This window comes from Mercenaria mercenaria, chromosome 4 (assembly GCF_021730395.1).
Source record: "Mercenaria mercenaria strain notata chromosome 4, MADL_Memer_1, whole genome shotgun sequence".
Taxonomy (NCBI): domain Eukaryota; kingdom Metazoa; phylum Mollusca; class Bivalvia; order Venerida; family Veneridae; genus Mercenaria; species Mercenaria mercenaria.
The window spans coordinates 12,457,533-12,479,672 of record NC_069364.1 but is presented as its reverse complement, the minus strand read 5'-3'; the positions used below and the strand labels follow the sequence as shown (position 1 = coordinate 12,479,672).

The 22,140-nt window shown below is 36.7% G+C and overlaps 2 protein-coding genes across 4 annotated transcripts; one reads left to right on the top strand and one right to left on the bottom strand.

Moving 5' to 3' along the window:
• The first annotated feature begins 1,599 nt into the window (after positions 1-1,599).
• Positions 1,600-21,427, top strand: LOC128556126 (uncharacterized). The gene is made up of 13 exons (XM_053540051.1): positions 1,600-1,608; positions 3,672-3,779; positions 4,219-4,314; positions 12,072-12,200; positions 13,552-13,695; positions 14,374-14,458; positions 14,923-15,032; positions 16,374-16,530; positions 16,745-16,879; positions 17,337-17,522; positions 18,460-18,696; positions 19,100-19,213; positions 20,187-21,427. Exons 1-13 carry the CDS (start codon positions 1,600-1,602, stop codon positions 20,306-20,308), a joined length of 1,632 nt encoding a protein of 543 aa, XP_053396026.1. The 3' UTR covers positions 20,309-21,427.
• Positions 4,601-12,058, bottom strand: LOC123551027 (uncharacterized). 3 transcript variants are annotated; one of them, XM_053540475.1, is made up of 4 exons: positions 11,291-12,058; positions 10,784-10,913; positions 9,822-10,054; positions 4,601-7,529 (listed from the first exon to the last, which is right to left on the bottom strand). In XM_053540475.1, the coding sequence occupies exons 3-4, from the start codon at positions 10,051-10,053 to the stop codon at positions 6,976-6,978; spliced, it is 786 nt and encodes a 261-aa protein (XP_053396450.1). In that variant the 5' UTR covers position 10,054; positions 10,784-10,913; positions 11,291-12,058; the 3' UTR covers positions 4,601-6,975. The 3 variants fall into 3 exon arrangements, with proteins under 3 accessions (XP_053396450.1, XP_045195571.2, XP_053396449.1); XM_045339636.2 differs by lacking the exon at positions 11,291-12,058 and having other exon boundaries at positions 9,867-10,054; positions 10,784-11,206; XM_053540474.1 differs by lacking the exons at positions 10,784-10,913; positions 11,291-12,058 and having other exon boundaries at positions 9,822-10,451.
• Positions 21,428-22,140: the final 713 nt, after the last annotated feature.

The window sequence follows — 22,140 nt, the reverse complement described above, 5'->3', positions numbered from 1 at the left end:
ACACTAAAAACTTGAAACATTTTTCGTTTTCAGTTTCGTTTTATCTTAAGCATAAGTCCAAAGTTTTCTTAACGTATCATCATCTTCTGAGCATTTTTGATTTGCTGAACATAAAATTTCTGCTCTTTGGCTTTTCAGATCACAGTTTCTATAACTATTGCATGCTGGGTTCTTTGTCATCCCAGTTGCAGCAATATCTTAGCCGTATTAAGTCTTTTATAAATCTTTTACCACGGGTTTTCCAGTTAATGACCGGAGTATCTGAAACACCTTTTATATTTCAAATTGTCAAATGGTATTTGTAGTCGGCTAAACCATTGCCCCAATCTTACTTTTAAGATATGGCGTATTAACATGTATCTCTCAAAACCTGAATATTCCTATCCACAACGTATCCTTTTTTCAAATCCAAGTTGTTCTCGATGGTGTTTGACTCAGTAGTACAACTGCTCGCTATAAATTGAGGCGATTTTCCATGCTTTTATTTATTCCTCTAAGTGTACCCCATCCTCACTTAATGTATCATGAGCGTAGCTGAAATTTTGTGTCAGCAGACTGGTTTTCCTTACTTCTCAAATCTTTGTCTGTTGAATCTTGCGTTCAGGGCCTTTCCCTCTCCTTATCGTACTATATCCCTCCTCTAGCCAGATAGCACTGCTTAATTTTCTTTTGTTTTTGGTCTCTGCAGTCTCATGCTATACGATCTTCATTATTATATATCAATTATGTAGGATTTTTAAAAACTGGCCTTTTTCTTTGTGTAGGCTGAGCCACTGATGGATTCTCGGTCGAAAGTGGTGGCTTTTAGATAGATGATACATTGTGTTTTATACGCCTCTGACGTGGCGTATTATGTGAACACCCGTGGCGGCGGACGGGCGTTGGGCTGCGTCCAAGCCTGTTCGCTCTCTAAGTCAAACAGTTTTCATCCGATCTTTACCAAACTTGTTGACAATGTTTGTGGGTATAATATCCCGGCCAAGTCCGAAAACCAGGAAAATCGTCTTAGGCACTCTTGGATTATGGCTCTTGAATTACTCGAAAAACAGCGAATTTAGCCTTGTCCGCTTTCTAAGTCAAACAGTTTTCATCCGATCTTCACCAAACTTGCTGACAATGTTTGTGGGCATAATATCTCGGCGCAGTTCGATAACCAGCCAATCGCCCCGTGCACTCTTGGATTATGGCCCTTTAATTACTCGAAAAACAGCGAATTTAGCCTTGTCTGCTCTCTATGTCAAACAGTTTTCATTCGATCTTCAACAAACTTGCTAACAATGTTTGTGGACATAATATCTCGGCCAAATTCGATAACCAGCCAAATCGCCCCAGGCACTCTTGGATTACGGCCCTTGAATTACTCGAAAAACAGCGAATTTAGCCTTGTACGCTCTCTAAGTCCAACAGTTTTTATCCGATCTTCATCAAACCTGCTGACAATGTTTGTGAACAAAATATCTCGGTCAAGTTCGATAACCAGCCGAGTTGCCTCTGGCACTCTTGGATTATGCCCCTTGAATTAGTCCAAGTTCGATGACTGGCGTATTTTGTGACAGTCTGGCACTCTTGTTCCATCTAGATTTAAGTGATCTGACCACCATGAGTTTGGTAAATTGCGTGACCTCAGCTCTGGACTCTTTCTTTCAAGATTAAAGCAAGATCTGTGGAACCAGTTTGGATGAACTGGTCACTTATAAGTAGGTCCTTCAGCATTTCAGACCTATTGTCAACCTCTGCCATCTCTGTCGATAGACTTAAATACCTTGCCATGAACTGAAAAACAATTTCGCCACGCTCTAGCTTGCATTCCCGAAACTTCAATCTGAAATCTTCCCTGTTAGCTGATTTAAAAACAAGCTTTCTTTATTGTCGGATAGTTTATATATAATGTCCAGCCTTTTAAATCTCGTTCTTCTTTTAGGGGTTCAATCTCAAATAATCTTTTTCTCAGCGTCCTGCGCCTCAAATCCTGACATATATTCATCTCATCACTACATACGCCCCACAATATTAGTATACTCTATTTTCTTCTATCCACAGATTCTATGAGCTCTGACCCTGGAAACCCCATGCGTTCACCTGTAGCTATCCATTTATCGAAGTCCATCTTGAACCCTTAAGCTGGAACTATATCTATATAATTATTTTCAGCTAAAAATTCTACAGGCTTGAGGTACTATAATTGACTGGTCTTTTTGTTGAAGTTCCCATCAGACAATGTATTCGAATCAACAACATACGAGTTCTATAGCATAGCTGGCCAGCCTATGTCTTCTTAATTTAATCTGTAACTTGATATACCTACGTAGTCTATAAAAGTCAAATATCTTCTTTTAAACAATTTATCCGCACTGACAGTGTAGCTGCAATAGCTGTCTTATCAAGGTACTGGGATTGTTTAGTCGTTGAATCCTCGATGTGTGAACATCAATCGCCGGATACAGAATGAAATGGCTGTCCTTTCGCCGTCTGCCTTTGCTATTTATACCCAGCTGTTCTGTACTGTCTACAGAAGTGCGCTCTGATTGGTGCTATGTATAGAGCTTGTTTCTGATTGGTCCAAAATCTAACATAGTTATATGATAGACAACCATTACAAATGATTTTTCCCTTTTACTATTGAATAGAGAATAATGCATTATAAGGCTGATCACTACCAAATAGAATGTAAGCCTCCGCAGGTCTAATCACATGTAGTCCAAATATAAAAAGTACTAATCTTTTTTCCTTTCCTAGTGCATTTTCTCGACAGCAACGTGCTCACTTTTACCCTACCGCGTTTCAGTATGTATCTCTTTGCATTCTATTGAAATCGGCATGTTCCTATCGCATGCTAGGTAAAAATGGCGGCGTAAGAATTTTATGTCTCGAAAAGAGAAATTAAAAGAAGCGAAAAGTAGTATATTCAGCGGGTTGTATTTAACGAACTGTAGTTTTCTTATATAAAAGTTAACACCCCTTTTTCTTTTTGTTTTTCTAAAGTAGCGATCTAGTTCTTTATGGGAAGTTTAAGTCTCTGAAAATCTGATATGCTAGAAAATGTCGAAAAACCGTTATAAAGTAAGTGGATTTTATATGAAATAAAGAACAGCTGGATTTAGTGGTGTTCAACCTAAAATACTGGGATCCAGCTATGACTGTTATTAACCCAAATCAACTATTAAGTACCAAATATAATTAATGACAGCAAAATAATTATAGCAATGACAGAATGCACATGGAGTCAAACACCACATGTACTTATGTACCACGAAATCGATACATGACAAATAACAATTATTCCGACAGTATCCAAAAGAAACCACTATGGGTCAGAAATTTGAAACAGCTCCCCTGTCACGTTTGTTTCTATACGATATTTTTTTTTAATCTTCATGCTGTTTTATTTTACGAATGTGTTATATTTTCAATGTAATAGAAGACAAAAAAAACTTGTAAAAATGTCTTCCTCAATATTTCCAAATAGTCTTACTTTTACCTTTTACTTTTTATGTCCAGTCAGACATATAGATTAGAATGATGACCCCTAGTTTGCTTTGAGTGTATTACCGTTTTTTTTATATCAAAGTGTTTGGGTATAACGAAATTATACAAAAAATAAATTCTAATTTACAACGGATCTTTGATTAATAGACAATAGAGTGTTTGATATTTGTAAATTTCTTTTACAGGTGGAAGTAGAAAGACCCTCCAATCATGGTGTTAGTGTTAATGGCGTTGGTCACGTGGTTCGGTATAACCACATTTACTTTGGGCAGTATACTGCAGTGTTTTACTTTGTAAGTTTTTTTATTATTATTATTTGCTTTGTTGGTGTTTAAGTCGGACCGATACAATTTATGCTTTATGGCGATTTTTTTCAAGAATTTAATGATGAAAGAATATCGGCAGATGACCCACCGACAAACGGATGGGGACCTTGGTACACTTTAGAACCACCAGTTGTAAGTTTTCACAGAGACACCTCGCATGTGCACGGAGACACCTTTTGCGTAGAAAATGATCATAATGGTACGTTGTATGCAGTTAGGATATATATATAGTAGAATAATAATACAGTAAAAAGTACTCAACTCTTGCTGTATGAATGGAAAACCATAATAGAGTATTTATATATTATTAATTTTATATTTTTAAATAAATGTTGGTTATTTGTTTCCTTCAAGTACACACATATGAAACATTATTGTGATATTATATCATTTCTGTCATGACTAGGGCAATGATATATTGATGGAGTACAATTTGTTACACCATAACTGTGTAAACGCCTCTGATTGTGGTGCTTTCCATACCGGCCGCGACTGGACTACTGTAAGTTTACAAGTATATCTGTCCGATGATCATTTCTGTGTTTTATCTAAATTTGGTTTTTACTGTGCTTATTCAAGACAGGTAATTTTTCCTGATATATAACCAACCAAAGCATGCTAAAATAGTTCCCCGCTGAAACATTCAAAATAAACAAATTTGGGATTTTTATCTCATGTGCAAATATTTGAAATCGTAGATTAATTTCTATCTTAGCAACTAACCTTTATATTTACGCTCCCCTGCCGATGCAGTTCATTTATGTCACAATAAAGACACAAGATAAACGTGGATTGAAAATGTCTGACATCTAACCAATGTCAGACGTTTTATTAGAAAGTAATATTATTTAGTTATCAAAACGTAGTACAGAATTAGTTATATGGCTATAAAATTGTGACATAAAGTAGGACAAAGCAAAGTCCAATGCATTGACTAGATATAACAGATCAACAAAAGAAAGCATAACTATAATAAGACATTGTGACTAGAAAACTTGTTTAGCGACATTTTCAAAACAAACGTAATAGCAGAGCAAGGTGGGTGGTGGGGTGGTATGTGGAAAAACAAAATAAAATAAGAAAAACTTCTCTGTATTTTTTCCGATGTTTTCCGCTCAAAACGAGGCTAAAGATAATGAAAGGGGGAAAAGGTCCGAAAAGGATAAGTAACAACAATAACGTGATAAGACCCCTATGCACTGCTATTATGGACACATGTAAAAATTAGTAGCTAAAAGGCAAATATAAACAACTTTATATCATTTCAATCTATAAAGTATGGTTTTATATTTACGCTCCCCTGCCGATGCAGTTCATTTATGTCACAATAAAGACACAAGATAAACGTGGATTGAAAATGTCTGACATCTAACCAATGTCAGACGTTTTATTAGAAAGTAATATTATTTAGTTATCAAAACGTAGTACAGAATTAGTTATATGGCTATAAAATTGTGACATAAAGTAGGACAAAGCAAAGTCCTAAACCAGTCCAACCAAAGAGGCAGTGGAGCGCAAACTTATAAGGCGTAACAAAATAAGGTATATGAACATAGTCTAGTAAAAACTTTGTGGGTATGTACAAACTGTTATATTTACAAAGCAGAACTACCTTATACGTAAAATTTGTAAATCGACAACCACATGCCCATGCCGACCAAAAAGTGGTGATGTAAACAATGATATTATACGCCTGTTTAAAAGTATGCTAATAATATTATAACAGTGTCAGCTTAAGATTACAAGGTAAAGGAAAAAGGTTGATTAGGAACATAAACACATCTAAGAACATACAAGGACCGAAGTATTTCGACAGTAAGTGTATGTAAAATAGTTAAATGACCAGAAAAAAGCATGATAATTAGCTGAGCATATCTGCTGTATATTGCACTAATAAATGTAATGGTTGACACATTATCTTTTTTAAAAGATCTTACGACAACTGATGTGTAGTAAAATAGAAATCATAAAAGTACTAACAAAAATGAATAAAAATAACAAAAATGTAGACACACCCCAATGTCTACTGAACAGAGAGTAAATGGTAGACAGAATAGTACACACATAAATGTACATGTAAGTGTAAAAGTGTAGACACACCCCAATGTTTACACTGAGTTGGATGGTTATAATGTAAAAAACATCTCACGGTTTATATTATGCTTGTCAGAATGTAGACACACCCCAATGTCTACACTGTTTATGTTCAATATTACATACATAAAATGAGTTGTAAACAACGTTTACAGCTTACACAGTTCAGTGTTTACACTAAGCAAGATAAAACGTAGACACACCCCAATGTCTACAAGGTTTATGTTCAATATTACATACATAAAATGAGTTGTAAACAACGTTTATAGCTTACACAGTTCAATGTTTACACTAAGCAAGATAAACGTAGACACACCCCAATGTCTACAATGTTTATGTTTAACAGTATTTACAAAACTAAACAGGCAACAGTGTTAAATTTCCAAAACTAATATTTGCACTTTGTAAGATAGATTGTAGACACACCCCAATGTCTACACTGTTTTACTTTATGTTAAGTATTAGCCACATATCAAAACAGTTTACAGTTCCTATGTATATATGGTAAAGTTCCTGTGAGCAACGGATATCTAAAACGTCAGGGCTTGCTTATTCTGTTTTAAAAATTTGCAGAACTAGAAAACATATTCCAATGTCTTTTATTATGCATATCATTCTGACTTCCTAGAAGGACACTTAGATGCCATTTTTAAATTTGGTATTCTGATATAACGTCTGAAAGCATGAGATTTCCAACGGCCCATTTTCATAACTTCGGCCTCAGGGATACCAGATACGATTGCCTGGGTACAAGCCCCTATTCTGAAGCTATGGAGTTTGTACAGTTTAGTTGATAACTTGGAGAATGTTAGCAATTCGTTGAAAACACTGCGAAAACGTGCCAGAGTAATTGGTTCATTTGTTGAGGAGATAAAGAGAGGACCATCTGAGTAACCTCTCAGGGACAGGTATGATTTCAAGGAAGCTACTGGGCAAGAACGTTTTTGTGGAGGGATAATTATGTTAACAGGTTTGTCAGACTTTCTCATTTTATGGCAGTGAAGTTGTAATTTAATTGATGGCGATACCATTGCAACATGGCCAAACTGTACGACATTCCCACAGTTGCTCAGTTTAGAAGGAGGAGTTCTCCCATCCTGAAAAATCCATGGAAAGTGACAAGAATTATGGCCCGGTATAGGACCCGTAGAAATCTGTTTGTCCTAAAAATATGCTTTGTTGCGTTTAATAACAGGTCTACCTGTTTCTTGAGAAGGGGAAGACGTGAATCTTTCTGGTAACGTGATTTACGACAGCCAAGTATCATGCGGCGTATAATGAATGTGTTACAAGGGTCATCAAAACCAGAAACTAGGTGAAAGTAGGTTATCGCAGAAAGATGACTGCTAATAGTCGAAGGGGCAAACTGTAAGGAGTGTAAGTGAGCTATAAACAAAGATACAACGTCTGACGTTGCTGGAAAGCAGCTTGAAGAACTGTGATTGTTTTTCACAAAATTCGAGAAGCGTTCCCAAAACCGTTCATAAGTTTTTCTAGTAGTGGCGGCTAAGGAAGAGGCTATTAACTGTTCCCTCACTTTAGTAACATCAATGGTGACATTTCTAGAGGTATTGCTGTTGGGTCCTTGTCCAGGAAAGGTGCAAGGCTTAAAGCTTCGTCTACCTGAAAGCGGGAAAGTTTGTCACAAATAGTGTTCTTGGAAGTATGTATGTGGGATGACTGAAAACAGAAGTTGCATTCTAAAGCCTTTAGAACTATGATGCGGATCAGTTTCATCATAGTAGAATCCTTAGAAGTCTGTTTATTGAGGCAATATACCACTGCCGGGTTTTATCACACACAAAACATACATTCTTATTCTCCCATTGGTGACCAAAAAGGAAAACAGCTAGAGCTATTGGGTACAGTTCTAAAATGTTTATGTGGTGCCCTTTAACTTCATTGGGGAAGGCTCCAAAGGTCCATGATGTTAAATGAGTGCAAGCAAAACCTTTTGTACTTGCGGCATCTGAGTGAAGTTTCAAAGTGACCGAAGAGACAAATCTGTCATTTGTTAAAAGTGTGCAGCCATTGTATTTTTGCAGGAATGTATACCAGAGATCTAGGTCTGCACGACTGTCTTTAGTTAGCTTAATGTAGTGGTAACCCTTGGTTTTGCCAACAGTGAGGTCATGTAGTCTACGAAGGAAACATCGACCAGGCTTGATTACCTTGCACGCAAATTAAGATGGCCTATAACAGACTGCAACTGCTTTAAGGTAACTTTTCGTTTCTTTTTACAACTGAAAAGGATCTGTTGCAGTGTAGTAACTTTTTCGTCAGGGAGACTTGCCATAAGAGTGGAGGTATCAATGTGTATACCATGTACTACTATTTGAGTAGTCGGCATCACAGTCTTATCGTGTTTGATAGGAATACCAATATCACTTGCTAAGCTTATAAAGGCATCAAGGGCTATTTTGCATTCTGACGAGTCCGGAGCCCCTACAAAAATGAAGTCATCTATGATATGCGAGACTTTGGAAACATTGCATTTGTTCTGTAAGATCCATTGAATACTTTGTGCTAAGGATTCAAATATAGCTACCGAAGAGAAGCTCCCATAGGTAAAACTGTGTCAAAGTAGTAACGGCCTTGGAAGGTAAATCCAAGCTTATTGTAATCTAAAGGTGTGATAGGGACAATACGAAAAGCTTCTTCAATATCAACCTTAGAGACCAGGGAATTTCTCCCAGATTGCAGGACCAATGCAGAAACGTGATCAAAGGTTTCTAATGTTACTGTAGAATTTTCCTTCGGTATCATAGAGTTTACGGAAGGTAAGCTTCTTGAGAAGGATAGGTCATGAATGAGACGGTAACTGTTCGGTGTCTTTTTTGGTACAACACCAAGAGGACTACAGACAAAATTTGGTAAGGGAGGGACAGGTATGGCCCTTTGATACGTTTATCAGTAATTTCTTTGCTTAGCTTATCTTGAACAAAGGAAATGTGTTCTAAAGTAGAACGGTGATTTGATGCAGTTCTTGGTGGGATGGAACCTACAGTGCCCAATGGGAAACCAGCAGTGAAACCTGTTACCAGTTTAGAGGTTTTACCTCTGTCGTAACCTGAAAGATACCAAGCCAAACGCTTAGCAGATATTGGGGTAGGTAGCAGAAAGTCAGTTTTTGGAGGGATGTTTCGAAGATTCTGTTGGCTTACGCTGGCTAGCTGGTCTGTTACATTTGGAGTCACCATGGGTTGGTCCTTCACAGTTGGCACATTGATGGAGGACATTACACTTTTGTTTAGGGCAGGAACTGAGACGCTGGTAGTCCCAGCAGTAACCTTTGCGGAACATGATATGTGGTGGAAGCTTGAAGGCGGAGCCATACAAGTTGTTGTTTTGGTTGTTGTTGTTGTTGTAGGAACGAAAGGAAGAGGTCTGGGCTATACAGCAATACAAGTATGTTTCTGTATGTATTTACCCCATGGGACTGGAGACACAGCACGCAGCTGACGAAATTTTTCATCATATAGCTGCCAATGTCTAGTGTGGTTGGCCAGATTTTGAATCAAGGTCATATACTGGAACAGTTGGGAGCTTTCATCTTGGTACTTAGTGCAGTATACATCTGCGTAAATCTGAAAGGCCCTACACCACGTTAGAATATTTGAGATTTGTTTAGGTGCGGATTTCTGCACAGATGTAACCATTTCTGATTTTGTTTTCTTAATGGTAGTTGTTTCAGAAATGGAATTTTTGTAATATAAGTGGGATAGATCAATATATTGCATGTTAAAAAATTTTTCCTTTAATTTTTTATCCACAGGGAGTGTACTGCCGAGAAAGTTCCTAGGTCTACGGACTCCCCGGAGTGGCCACCCGGAGCGCAAGGACCTGTGAAGTCATCCTCCAACTCCGAGTCAGACCCCTCCGATGACTCACCCGAGCTAGAGGCAGTATCCTCACCTGACAGATTTACATTTGTATTGTCGTCTTGATCTACATATGTACCATCTTCTCTTTGTGTTTGCACATCCTCGTCATCAGTCTCCTGCTTGTTTATAAGATCTTTTAGTTCCTGCATTGTGTTTTTGTCTTTTGCAAGGGCAGTTGCTATAAGTCTAGCCATACGGCTATCTGCGTCTTTTGGTTTCCGGCGTTTTCCACCTTTTGCCTCTGAGGGCCTTATTTTAGGCATCCTGTAATGTTTACAATGAATATATAGCAAGGTGCTATGCCAAGGAATTCAAATTGAATATAATTTTGAAGATATATAGAACAGATATTATTGATACACCCCAATATCAACAACTGTTAGGAAATAAAGTTAAATAAAAGTGTCATATAGAAATTAAATTATGAAATTTCAAGTAAACTGACGCCATATGAGGCGCATCATAAGGAGTTATTGAACTCTTCAAAAAACATGTCCATAAAAGCAACCCAATGGAGTAAAAACCTCAAGGGTTTAGCTATTGCTTTGATATAGGCTTTGGTGAAGCAAAACAGTACAAGTTCAAGTGCGAAAATGCGTTAAACTGGTATCCGCACAACTTCTACTAAAAGGATGTCGTTTTAATACAGGTATAACTTCAAGTGTAAAAATGTACAAAGGCGCAAGCCGCACAAAGGAACGCACAAAGACATATATATATGTGTATAAGGTGCACAAAGGTGCAAGCCGCACAAAGGCGTAAGTGTTTTTAAAAGCACATAATTGTGCAAGCCGCACAAAGGCGTAAGTGTATAAAAAACGCATAATTGCGCAAGCCGCACAAAGGCGTAACTGTATAAAAAGCGCATAATTGCGCAAGCCGCACAAAGGCGTAACTGTATAAAAGCACACAAAGGCGCAAGCCGCACAAAGGCGTAAGTAGTAAATTAACTGCACAAAGGCAATAAGTGTATATAGTCAAACATCATACAACCTTTTTCTTATCTTTCCAAAATATTTCTTTGTATTTCTAAAGAACCAGGGCTAAACAACTGTATTCTTCCTGTTTCCCCAATGTAGATTATCAGATTTGTAGTTCGAGTTTGTAGTTTGATACAAAATATCTGAAATGTACAGTAAACATGAATAATCAAACATATAAAAATAACATATATTGACATAATGTACATGAATATACAAGGTATTGAATAATACAACACTCTTACAGGTGGTTTTCAGCAAACAAGAGTGCACCCCTAACTGAGCTGTAATATCGTGGCATACCACGAACACTGTCTACGTGGATGCCATCTTGAGCCACATATTCTGCAAGAAAACGTCTATTGTAGTTGTTCCTGGAATGTGACCAAAAAATTAAAGAGGGATCTCCAGAACATACTTCCTGGAGCAGGGCATTAGTCTGAGACACTTTGCAGTTGAAATTTTCAGCATTTTTTTCTTTGGGAGTATTTCTGAAAAAACAATAATTCTACACCCATACTCAAGTAGCTTGTACGCCAATTCAGTCATGCTCTGTACCAATTTGGATGGTTCCACAGCTGGATCACACAGGTCGTTGCTGCCAATATCTAAAAGTGTTATTTGAATATTTAAAGCAGATGCCAAATACGTTTCGGGCCAGATGGACTTCTGATGACAAGTGTCAATGACATTCCCTCCACTTATTCCATGCCAGAATATCTGCAACCTGTTGGAATCTAGATTCATATTTATCTGTTGATTTTCAACACACCATCTCTGTAGCCTTCGAGTGAATGAATGACCTTGTATAAGAATGTTAATGGGAAATGGCATAGTTAATATTTAAAGTGACAATCGTAAAGTATTGGCAGTAGAAAGAACAATGGAATGTGGCTACAACCCACGCTATAAAGTAGGTCAAAAACGTGTTTCTTTGTTCCTTCTTTGTTCTATCCGAATTTTAAGTTTATCCGTAGTTCGTACGTAAATTACTCAGTCAAATCAAAGTTAGATATATGATTAAGAAAAAACTGCTAAAATTATCGATTATCGGAAGAATATGTAGCTGAAAAAACAAAATAAAATAAGAAAAACTTCTCTGTATTTTTTCCGATGTTTTCCGCTCAAAACGAGGCTAAAGATAATGAAAGGGGGAAAAGGTCCGAAAAGGATAAGTAACAACAATAACGTGATAAGACCCCTATGCACTGCTATTATGGACACATGTAAAAATTAGTAGCTAAAAGGCAAATATAAACAACTTTATATCATTTCAATCTATAAAGTATGGTTTCCTAAAGCGAGGCAACATTATACGCTATAACATTGTCCACCATACCTTGAGGCTGGTTCCTGGAGCAGATGTGCGCGGAGTAATGTTGGATGACCAATCTTCAAGCACTAGTATAACAAACAACGTGTTCTATGATGTAAGTGTAAACCCTATTGTTTTCTATGTTATTTAGTTGGGTATGATTGTGTGTGTGATTGTGGTACACGAGTGTCTGCGCTTACGTTGTAGTGTGACTGTTATTAAGGAACATAGCATCCCCGTTGTATTTTCATCCTTGTTCTTCTTTCCTCTTCAAATACCCCCCCCCCCCCCCCCACACACACACACACCTCACCATTTTACCACTTCCTCATCCTCATTTTTCACATAAAGTAATATGTTCTTGTTAGATGTCTGAAGCAACCTGTCTGTAATATATTTCTATTACAGCTTCTTTTTGATGTGGGCCTACTTTGCTAATTGATGGCTCTGAGGCTGTGTTTTAGGTGTTCTGTGCTTCCGAGAAGAGAAATCTACCCTTACCTATTATCTTTTAATGTCGTTGTAACGATAGCGTATGTAAAATCAAGAGCCCCAATTACCGATTGACATTTTGTTACCGTTTTGAATACACTTTACTTAAGAAATATATCAAACGCAAATAATTGAAAACAGTGTATCACTGTGGCCCGTAAAGAGAGCTTTTATGGAAATGTTCCGAAGGAACTACCTTATACGAATAGACTAATCCCGATGGAGAGAAATTTGTTCACCTGTCATTTAACTTTCGAAAGCAAGTATTAAACCGGAGGGTCCAATAGCAAGTATTAAACCTCGTAGTTCATCAACAATGAAATCTGTCAGAAGATCCTTTGGAAGCACGGACTGCAACCAAGCCAAATAATTGCAGACCCGGTTTGACTGAGTCTGTACATGAGAAGTAATGAACTATGCAACACACCTCAGGCCCTAGACGGAATTCTATTACAGTATATAACTGTGTACAATATATTACAGTATAGATGACTGTATTCCATGATCCCAAAAGACAAAGAAAAAAAACGATAATGAGAAAATAACACTGACAAGTACACGGCTACTAAACCCTAACCCCACCACAGAAGAATGGATATACAAACACATTTAGTTTGTCGTAAACGCCGTCGTAACTCGTCACGTTAGCGTCCGGTTGGACATGCGCACAAATAAATATTAAGGTAACCTACCTCCTTAAGCTGGTGTGTTTAATATTCAATTACCTCTCACGAACAGTCTCCGTCAAACCAAGTCTTCTATTATTTTGCTTGGTTGCATTCTTTGTTTCCGAAAGGAACTACTTACAGAATTAATCAACCAAAAATATAATTGCCTAGCTACCGCAAAACATAGTTTTTGCTTAACATCAACAAACGAATCTGCTTTAAAAAGTGTGCTCATTTATTTATTTTTGGTTTGATGTACTTAGTAGAAAGAATTTGTTGTTGTTGTTGTTTTGATATATCTTATAGAATAACGTACACGCTAACATCGGAGGCGGACGTTATAACGTGATAGCCAACAATGTGATGTACAATGCAACAAGATACAGTATACAAGTAGATAGCAGAGGGTCATCCCATCAAAATGACAAAACACTCATCGCGAGGCTGCATGTACGTATATATCTTTTTTATCATCATTGTAAAATTTCATACAATGCTTTTTTGGTCCATAGAAAAACCTTCACAAAACATATTAAATACATCGACGTCACGTATGCAATCTAATGACATTGGTCACGAAACTATCAGACAAAATGCAGTCTAAAATAAAGTTAATTGAAAAAGGAAATAGAGGAAAAGACACTCGCGAAAGTTAAGTTTGTGTATGAACTGTTTCAAAAGTATTTTTAGCAGCCGATTTTGATAATGTTGATTGGGATTTTGGATTGACGATGTAGGGTATTTTATTCTTTTCTTTTTTTTTTTGCACGATGTTTTCTGGAATTCTCCTCTAAATTTTTATTTTTGAATGAAAATTCTCAGTGAGTTTTGAGATAGTCCTACATGTCAGGAAGAATAAAATTATATCAGTCAGAATGTCTTTTAATAAAAGGTAGACGAATGTAATTGTTTATAATGGGTTAAATATAAACAATATACTCACGGACGAATCAGTCGCAATTGACATTTTAAAAAAATCCGCCTACAAAGTATTAAAGCATTGTCTCATCAGTTATAGATTATTCACTACCAATCTATATTTCCTTTGAAAAGAGAAACACATGCTGTGTAGTATTTTACTTGTCCTGTGACATAAAAGAAAATGTCATATATTTTAACTTTTCAAAGGCTGTGCCTTACAATAGCTCTTTGTGGACGTTACGCTATCCAGAATTGAAATATCTTTCTCTGCAAAATGCCAGTCTGCCAGAAGGTAAGATTACGTTATTCTCTATTCTCCCATTTTGTCCGAACGAAACATACCTTATGTTAATATCAAAATCACTGCAAGTGCAAAACAGTTTCCATTTTCTTTGTCATCATGTCTTCCAATCATTAAGCTTAGATAGATATTCTAATCTTTTTTTTTAAGTTACAACGTTTTGCTGTTTTTTTTTTAAGATTATCTGAGCCGCGCCATGAGAAAACCAACATAGTGGCTTTGCGACCAGCATGGATCCAGACCAGACTGCGCGGACGGATCTATGCTGTTCGCTAACGGTTTCTTTAATTGCAATAGGCTTTGAAAGCAAACAGCATGGATCCTGACCAGACTGCGCGGATGCGCAGGCTGGTCTGGATCCATGCTGGTTGCAAACGCACTATGTTGGTTTCTCATGGCGCGGCACATATGTTAACTCCCTAAAAGCTGTACAATTGTTGTTCTTTTTGTTACAGGAAATCAGATCGTAAAGAATTTGGTGTTCAACACTCCACACAAAGAATACATACATATTAGCCAGGATTTTAACAAGCCCAGGTTCTTTAATATCTCAGAAACAGGATCTGTAAGTACCCGTAATAAAGCATGGGCCTTGACACGCACACGCAAGCTTGTGCCCTCCTAGAATTTAATATTGCCGATAAAGGAATACTACACGAGCCAGTAGGGGAAACTTCCCGTTCGGGAAATAATTGTATTGTTTTTCCCTACTTCCCAAACGGGAAACTTGCTAAATATAGTATCTTGTTTCCCGTTCGGAAAGCAAAATCAGCATTTTTATTTACTTGCTTCCGTCAAAAGCCACGGTGTAAAAGAGTGTACATGGTGTAATTAAATGAAATATGCCAATTTAAACTTAAGACTTTCCCGTTCAGGAAGTAGGGAAAAACCAAGTGGTTGACTTCCCGAACGGGAAGTTTCCCCTACTGTGAACAGATATGATTCACTCTTGTTACCTGTGTCCTGGAAAATATTTCAAAGCTAGTTACAAAATTCATTTCAATCACATTTTACGTTAGACAACGGTATGTACCATAAAATCAATTGTTTTAAGCACGGATCACGTGAATGAACTCCACATAGTCTGATATGAGCCGATAAGTTATTTTTGACAGACGCCACGTTCGGGGTCATGAACATTTATGTCTTACGTCTTTTGCTGTCTTCGGTATTTGTAGTCATGTTTTAGAATTTGCAATGTCACTTCTGCAAATTTTTCTCCATCATAACTCTTGGTTGGTATTACCCCCGTTATCAGTAGAATGGAACCTATACATAAATTTTAGCAACGAGCACCTGCTACTGAAAGATGGCAAGGTTAAACCATAATCGCAAAGGAGAAGAAATATATCATAAAAAGTCGGAAGATTGACAAAATATAAGTTAACTGAAAAGAGATTATTAATGTAGTCCACAGCTCGGGGCCACCGTAGTCGATCGGTTAAGGTCGCTGACTTCGACCCAATGTGGGTTCGAGCCTAGCTCTGGGCGTTCAATTCTTCATGTGAGGAAGCCAATCAGCTGGCTTACGGAAGGTCGTTGGTTCTACCAAGGTGCCCGTCCGTGTTGAAATAATGCAAGGAGGAGAACCTTGGGTCTGCCCCCGCCATCAAAGCTGAAAAAGTCGCCTTATCACCTATGATTGTGTGACGGCGTGACGATAAACCTAACAAAAGCAAAACACAAAACAGAAGTCCACAGCTCGTGAATTACTTGTTGTACACATATTTTCAGACAATTTTGTCGTTTTGTAAATGCGGTATGTACGTATTTATCTAAAAATCTTTCCATAAACGTGTGATACAATTGATAATAAAGTATGACGGAAAATGCCTATGAAAAAAATATATAACTATTTACCTCTTTGAAACAAGTACACTCAAGCCGTTTATCATTCTTTCAACAGTCTCTGGGCAGGACTGATCACTACAATATTGACAATGGTGACTACAGAGTGAAGTGTTATGCTGCCGAATGGGCCAACCATGTCAATTTCAAACAAGTTCCTTCGCCGAACGATGTCGGTCCTAGAGTTACAGTCGGACCAACGAACCTTCATAGGGGTAAACATACAATATATCCCTCGTCGATTTGAGTCAATCGTATAATACAAATACTGAGGCATAAGAGATCTTGTAGTTTTAACACCTGACAAATACGTTTTCCAGGTCTTCATACTCAAAAATTGTCGTTTAAATTGTGTTCGATATATATATCAGGATCACCTAGATGGACAGACCGCCAATTAATTTACATGTTTTTCCTTTTACTGTCTAGGTCTGTCGCACATAGTAGATTTAAAGGGTTCATCTGGTGTGTGCACTACACATGCTCCATCAACAGATACCCCAGTTCCAGCTTATCTGCCAGATGGGTCACGTAAAAACGATATTTATAATGTATCAAAAGAAGGTAATGTCAAATCATGTTTTAGGTTGCACGTCTAAAGTCTGAAAAAGTTAAGAGTAATTTTCCAATCTAATTCTGTTTTGATGAATAATTTATCAATTGTAATGCTCATTGTAGTTATACACAAACACTACAAACTTTTTTATTGCGAAAGAAAATAAAGTCGACCAGATAGAGTACGCCCGGCAGGATTACCTAAACCATACTATATGCATTTTGCTTAATCGCACAACGTGCAGTTAAATCTAAATGTATGTTCTGTAGATAAGTTGTTCAGTTATTCATTTTGCTACTTCAAAATTGTTTTAGTGGTGACTGACAATTGTATTTTGAATCGCAACGATTAACGATATTTAATTTGAAATGTATCGTATCATTTATTTGCCTTAATATAAATACATTCTGTGTTTTGCATTCAGAACGAAATTTCGACTCGCATTATTCATACTTTCCTTTTAAGGCTGTTGGCTAAGTGTATCTGGCTGCAAGGATCATCCAAATACTGGAACATACAGAGATACATACGGTGAACAACATGAACATGCTGCCGATAACGAAACAATGTGCTTTCGTCGGGCTGTAGCACAGTGGCATTATTGTGGATCCCATAAAGATGAACAAGTAGCAGCAATATATGGACCTTCAGGTAACGAAGCTTTCTGTAACATGAAAACCAGCTTGAAAAAAAACGGTTGTTTGTGAAATATGATGCATTGCCACCAAACTACCAAACGACGGGCGAGAATAAGGCACCTCGTAACGAAACCTTCCAATTGATAAAGGTCTTTGAAGTTTCCTATTCTATGTTCAGTTATGTAATATGACACATGGGATTGATTCAGCCGACCTGCACAAAATTCCCAAATTGTAACGTGTCAATATAACAATTTTTACATATTGCGTAAGCAACAGGATTATGAATTCCGTTATAAAATGAAGTCAACTTATGATATTTTTTTAGACTTAATGGCTTAATGGCTGAGAAACTTTTATAGAGCACATAATACAAGAAATGAGACGTACATAATGTGTGTATTATGTGTGTAAGCACGTGGTTTCACAAAGACCCTGCAGTGGATCGAAGGTCTTTGGTATTAAACCGAGGCGAAAGGCCAAGGTCATCGATCTATTACCGGGTCATTATTGACAATTTTATAACACGATCACTTTTGATTGTCTGAATCTGAATAGTACGTTTCAATAGAATAATTTCGCAAATATCAACTTTGCTTTCTTACCATATAAGGGCGGCACTGTATAATTACATGTCATGAGAAATAAAACGATGTAGTGGACTCGTCATTACTGTGACAAGGTTTATAATGCCTTGACATATCAAACTTGTCAGATTATGTCCAACCTGGTAAAATAGTGCACGAGCTGAAGTGACTGTATTATTGCCTCTTCTTTGTAATCATGTAATAGCTGCCGGCTGTAGACATAACCATTGTAAACAATCCAACATAAAGCATAAATTAAAATTAAATTAAATTGAAATTGTCTTAAATCAGGGGAAGTTAATACAATATTTGCTCTGAACAGTAGATTTTCTATAAAGGACCTTCCCTTTAATTCGCTGATAGGTGCAACAAGACTTGCGGGAGATGGCTGTTTTATGGCATTCTATGGTTGTCCAAAACATGGCGGACCAGCAGATGGACATGTACTGCATACAGGGAAAATAAACCGGGATTACTTCGCGGAACAGCATCAGAATGCGGCACATGATGAGGATAAATGTTTAACTCGAGCAGTCGCCCAGTGGAGGTATTGCGGATCATCCAGGAATCATCCAATCACTTCTATATACAGACCTACAGGTACCAAATTATCTCAAAATCATGAATACTCATTCAATTTAGAAAAGTGAGTAGCTGAATGTCTTGCACAATACATACTACATAATATAAGAAAAGTGAACGTAGCTTGACAGTAAGTGTACACTTGTTTTTGTAAGTAACAGGTGGGCTTGTTCGTCTGATAAATACTCTGAAGTGTTTAGTTAGAGACTTTATTTTGCACAAATTGGTACTGTCGCAGAAGTTTACAAAACTGAACATTGTTTAATATGTACGAATTTCTGAGACAAAACACCCCTAAAACTATTATACAATTTTATCTGTTTTAACTTTAGACTTGTTTTAAACGGACCAATTCTTTCCAATTACCGTTTTGTGCTTTGTTGATATATATGTAAAATAAATTTAACAATGGTTCTCAAAGGTGCAATTCGTACAGCTGGTGCCGGATGTTGGATCCATGTTCAGCATTGTCCTAAAGTGCCCGACACAAAACCAATGTTTTACGATGCTTGGGGTGCCGCAAATTACCTTACAGGTATTATTATAGCGCGTTTGGAAAATACACGAGAAAGTAGTGTAAAACACGTCATCCTTCAGGCTTTAAAATGTTTGTGTGTGGTGCTTTACGTCATTTGAAGACACATGCCAATTAAGGAGTTCAGTTAATAGCTAACTATTTTTATTTGAAACTGTTTCTGTGAGTCAGGTACTGATGCTAGTTAACCTACCAGAGAATTTCTTGCCAGTTCATATCTGACCTCTGTGACTGGCAACTTCCCCACATTAAGGTGGTACGGTCGCTTACGCATAGCCTGTATGTTTGAAGCATATCTTTGGCTCAGTGGTTAGAGCATTGGACTAGCAACCGAGCGACCAGGGTTGGAATTCCGCCAATTGTGATTTTTCGTCATAAAATGCTATGCGCTTTGATTTTTTACGCCCTAAAGTTGTAAGAAAAGGAGGTGGAGAATGAATAACCTCAGACAGACTTTCTTAATGTTAATAATTGCGGAGAACAAGGGCCACGTCAGGAATTCGAACTTACGATATCCTTATTAGAATTATTGTGCTCTACATATTTTACAAAATAAAGTGTATGTGTCATAAACACATTCTAATGATATATAGATATCTGATATCAATTAAGCTATGTCTAAATATTCTTACCATACTGTAATAATGTAATAAATATAGGTTATTAGGTATGTATTGAGAAATATGCACGAGTTCTGCAGCGGAAATACTACGCGATCTCTAGGAGCGTAATATAAGTCCACGAAAAAACGAATGCATATTTTCCAATAAAAACTAATAATCTTTTTGTTACATACATATTTACACTTACTCTTCTAGCTTAATATCGTCATCTGTGTTCTACCTAATGTGGCGATGCACATTGAAATAACGTTCCGGTTCCATCTTACTTAACGGAATTTAAAAATGAGTATGTGTAAAGGAACGTTACAACAAATTTTGCTGAAAGTTATCATTCATTTATATTTATACAGACGATGTGGAGTACACTTGCTTCAACCAAGCAGAATATTATTGGACAAAATGTGGATCTGATGTCAGATATCCAGTAACTGCCTTTTATCGACCTTCAGCAGCAAGCAAAACCTTCCCGTAAAAGTCTGTGTAATGTCTGGTAATTGAAAGTAATACAAACGTAAACGCTGAGTCTGTATTAGTTATAACGAACCAGTGTTGACTCCTGTATGATACTAATTTACTATACATTGGAAAGTCCTTTCAAAGGTTGGGGGCATCAGTTTAAACACGAAACTAACCATGACCGGACCGGGCTCATATAGGATGTACAATGTTTCAAAACAGTAACAAGAAATAAGTAGCAGTGTTAGAGCTCCAGCTGATGTTTGTTGAATTGTGAAAAATTAAGCACATTTATCTGTGCATTTTATTTGACCATATGACAATGACAGACCATATGATTGAAAAAAGTAAATCAACAACTATGAAAAATTTCATTCAAATATACATTATTAAACATAATATTAAAGGTTTTTTCTGATAGAAGCTCCTTGTGAAACTTGACCGGAAGACCGGTTTAACACAAAATCAAGCACACGACCCTATCTTTTTATTGGCTGAATTTCCTTCGGACATGATGCTGCTTGAGAAAATGGTTTATAAAAGTGTTGGTATATCTTACTTTTCTGTTTGTTTATCTATGTAAGTTAGTTATGTGTGTGTGTGTTTGTGTGTGTGTTTGTCTTTTGCACGTGAGCGTTTGCGCTGCTGTGGTTTATGTTTTAGAGTAACTTTGATTAAGGAACGTATCATTTTAAAATTAAAATGTACTTGTTGGATTTTTGTAGCAACCCGTCTATAACATTTTTTTCCGTTACAGCTTTTATTTGTTGCGGACCATCTTTGCAAATGCATGGCTCTGCTTCCGAGTAATCTACCCTTACCATTTATCTTTTTTAAATAAAATTCTACATTGTAGAACAATATTTGTTCATCCAAACATATAGAACTGCCTTAATATATATCTGACTTTATTTAAGATTTATAGATAAAATAGAAGTTACATAATAAAGCAATACTCAATTTGTTATAAATTATACAAAATTGTATAAAAAGAATGGCACAAGTTCATATATATAATTAACAAGTAATTTATGAATTACATCGGGTAATGATAATTACAACAATTGTAAAATTGCATGTGAATGTATCAATTGAAATCACAGATGAACACGTGTTGTTATGACAACATTCTTGACAAAAAAATAAAATATAAAGGGATAACGAAAACTTTTTTCGAATTGTTTTAAAGATCATGCATCAGATGTCTTTAAGTTTGGACTTTTTATCGGAAGGTTTGTGACCTGTATATTTCGTGGCGAACTTTGTCTGGATGAATCGTTTTCGCTGTCTTTGGATTCAAATATCTGGGCCATCTTTAGCACGCCTTTTACTCCATCAACCTTCTGGTAGTCTTTGGTATCAAACATTATCACTTTTCACATCATCACTATCATCACTGACCTTTTGTGGTTGTGTTGCTATAGAATTAAAACCCTAAGCGTTACTTTTACTTTTAATATCAAAGTATTTTTATCCTTAAAGAATGGTCAAAAAAAGTTTATATACTTTCTATGAATGAAAAGATGTGAAATAGAATGGCCTTACTTTGTGGATCTGTTCTGTTGGTTGCCTTGCTGGTGGCACCTTTTGATGTAGTGCGAGGGGGAAGAAGTGTTGTGGAATCTGCATGCTTGAAACACTGTACGTTCACATTGTTTTGATCATCAGCTGAAAGGGGAAATATAGGGGCTAAGAAAAAGGTTTTATACACAGAACACGTTCATATCTACCTCTATGGTTAAGCGCATAAAAAGGTGGCTTAAATATAAAATACTATAATTAATTAATTAATTAAATTAATTAATTAATTATTATTATCATTATTATTATTATGTCAGATTCAACATT

Excerpts from the sequence above, each read along its gene's own strand:
- LOC128556126 (XM_053540051.1), top strand. Across the intron at positions 13,696-14,373 it reads CACTCATCGCGAGGCTGCAT|GCTGTGCCTTACAATAGCTC; the intron begins GTACGTATATAT and ends AACTTTTCAAAG. Across the intron at positions 16,531-16,744 it reads ACCAACGAACCTTCATAGGG|GTCTGTCGCACATAGTAGAT; the intron begins GTAAACATACAA and ends TTTACTGTCTAG.
- LOC123551027 (XM_053540475.1), bottom strand. The coding sequence starts at position 10,053 with ATGCCTAAAATAAGGCCCTCAGAGGCAAAAGGTGGAAAACGCCGGAAA. Across the intron at positions 7,530-9,821 it reads TACAAATGTAAATCTGTCAG|GTAGACGAAGCTTTAAGCCT; the intron begins GTGAGGATACTG and ends TCCCGCTTTCAG.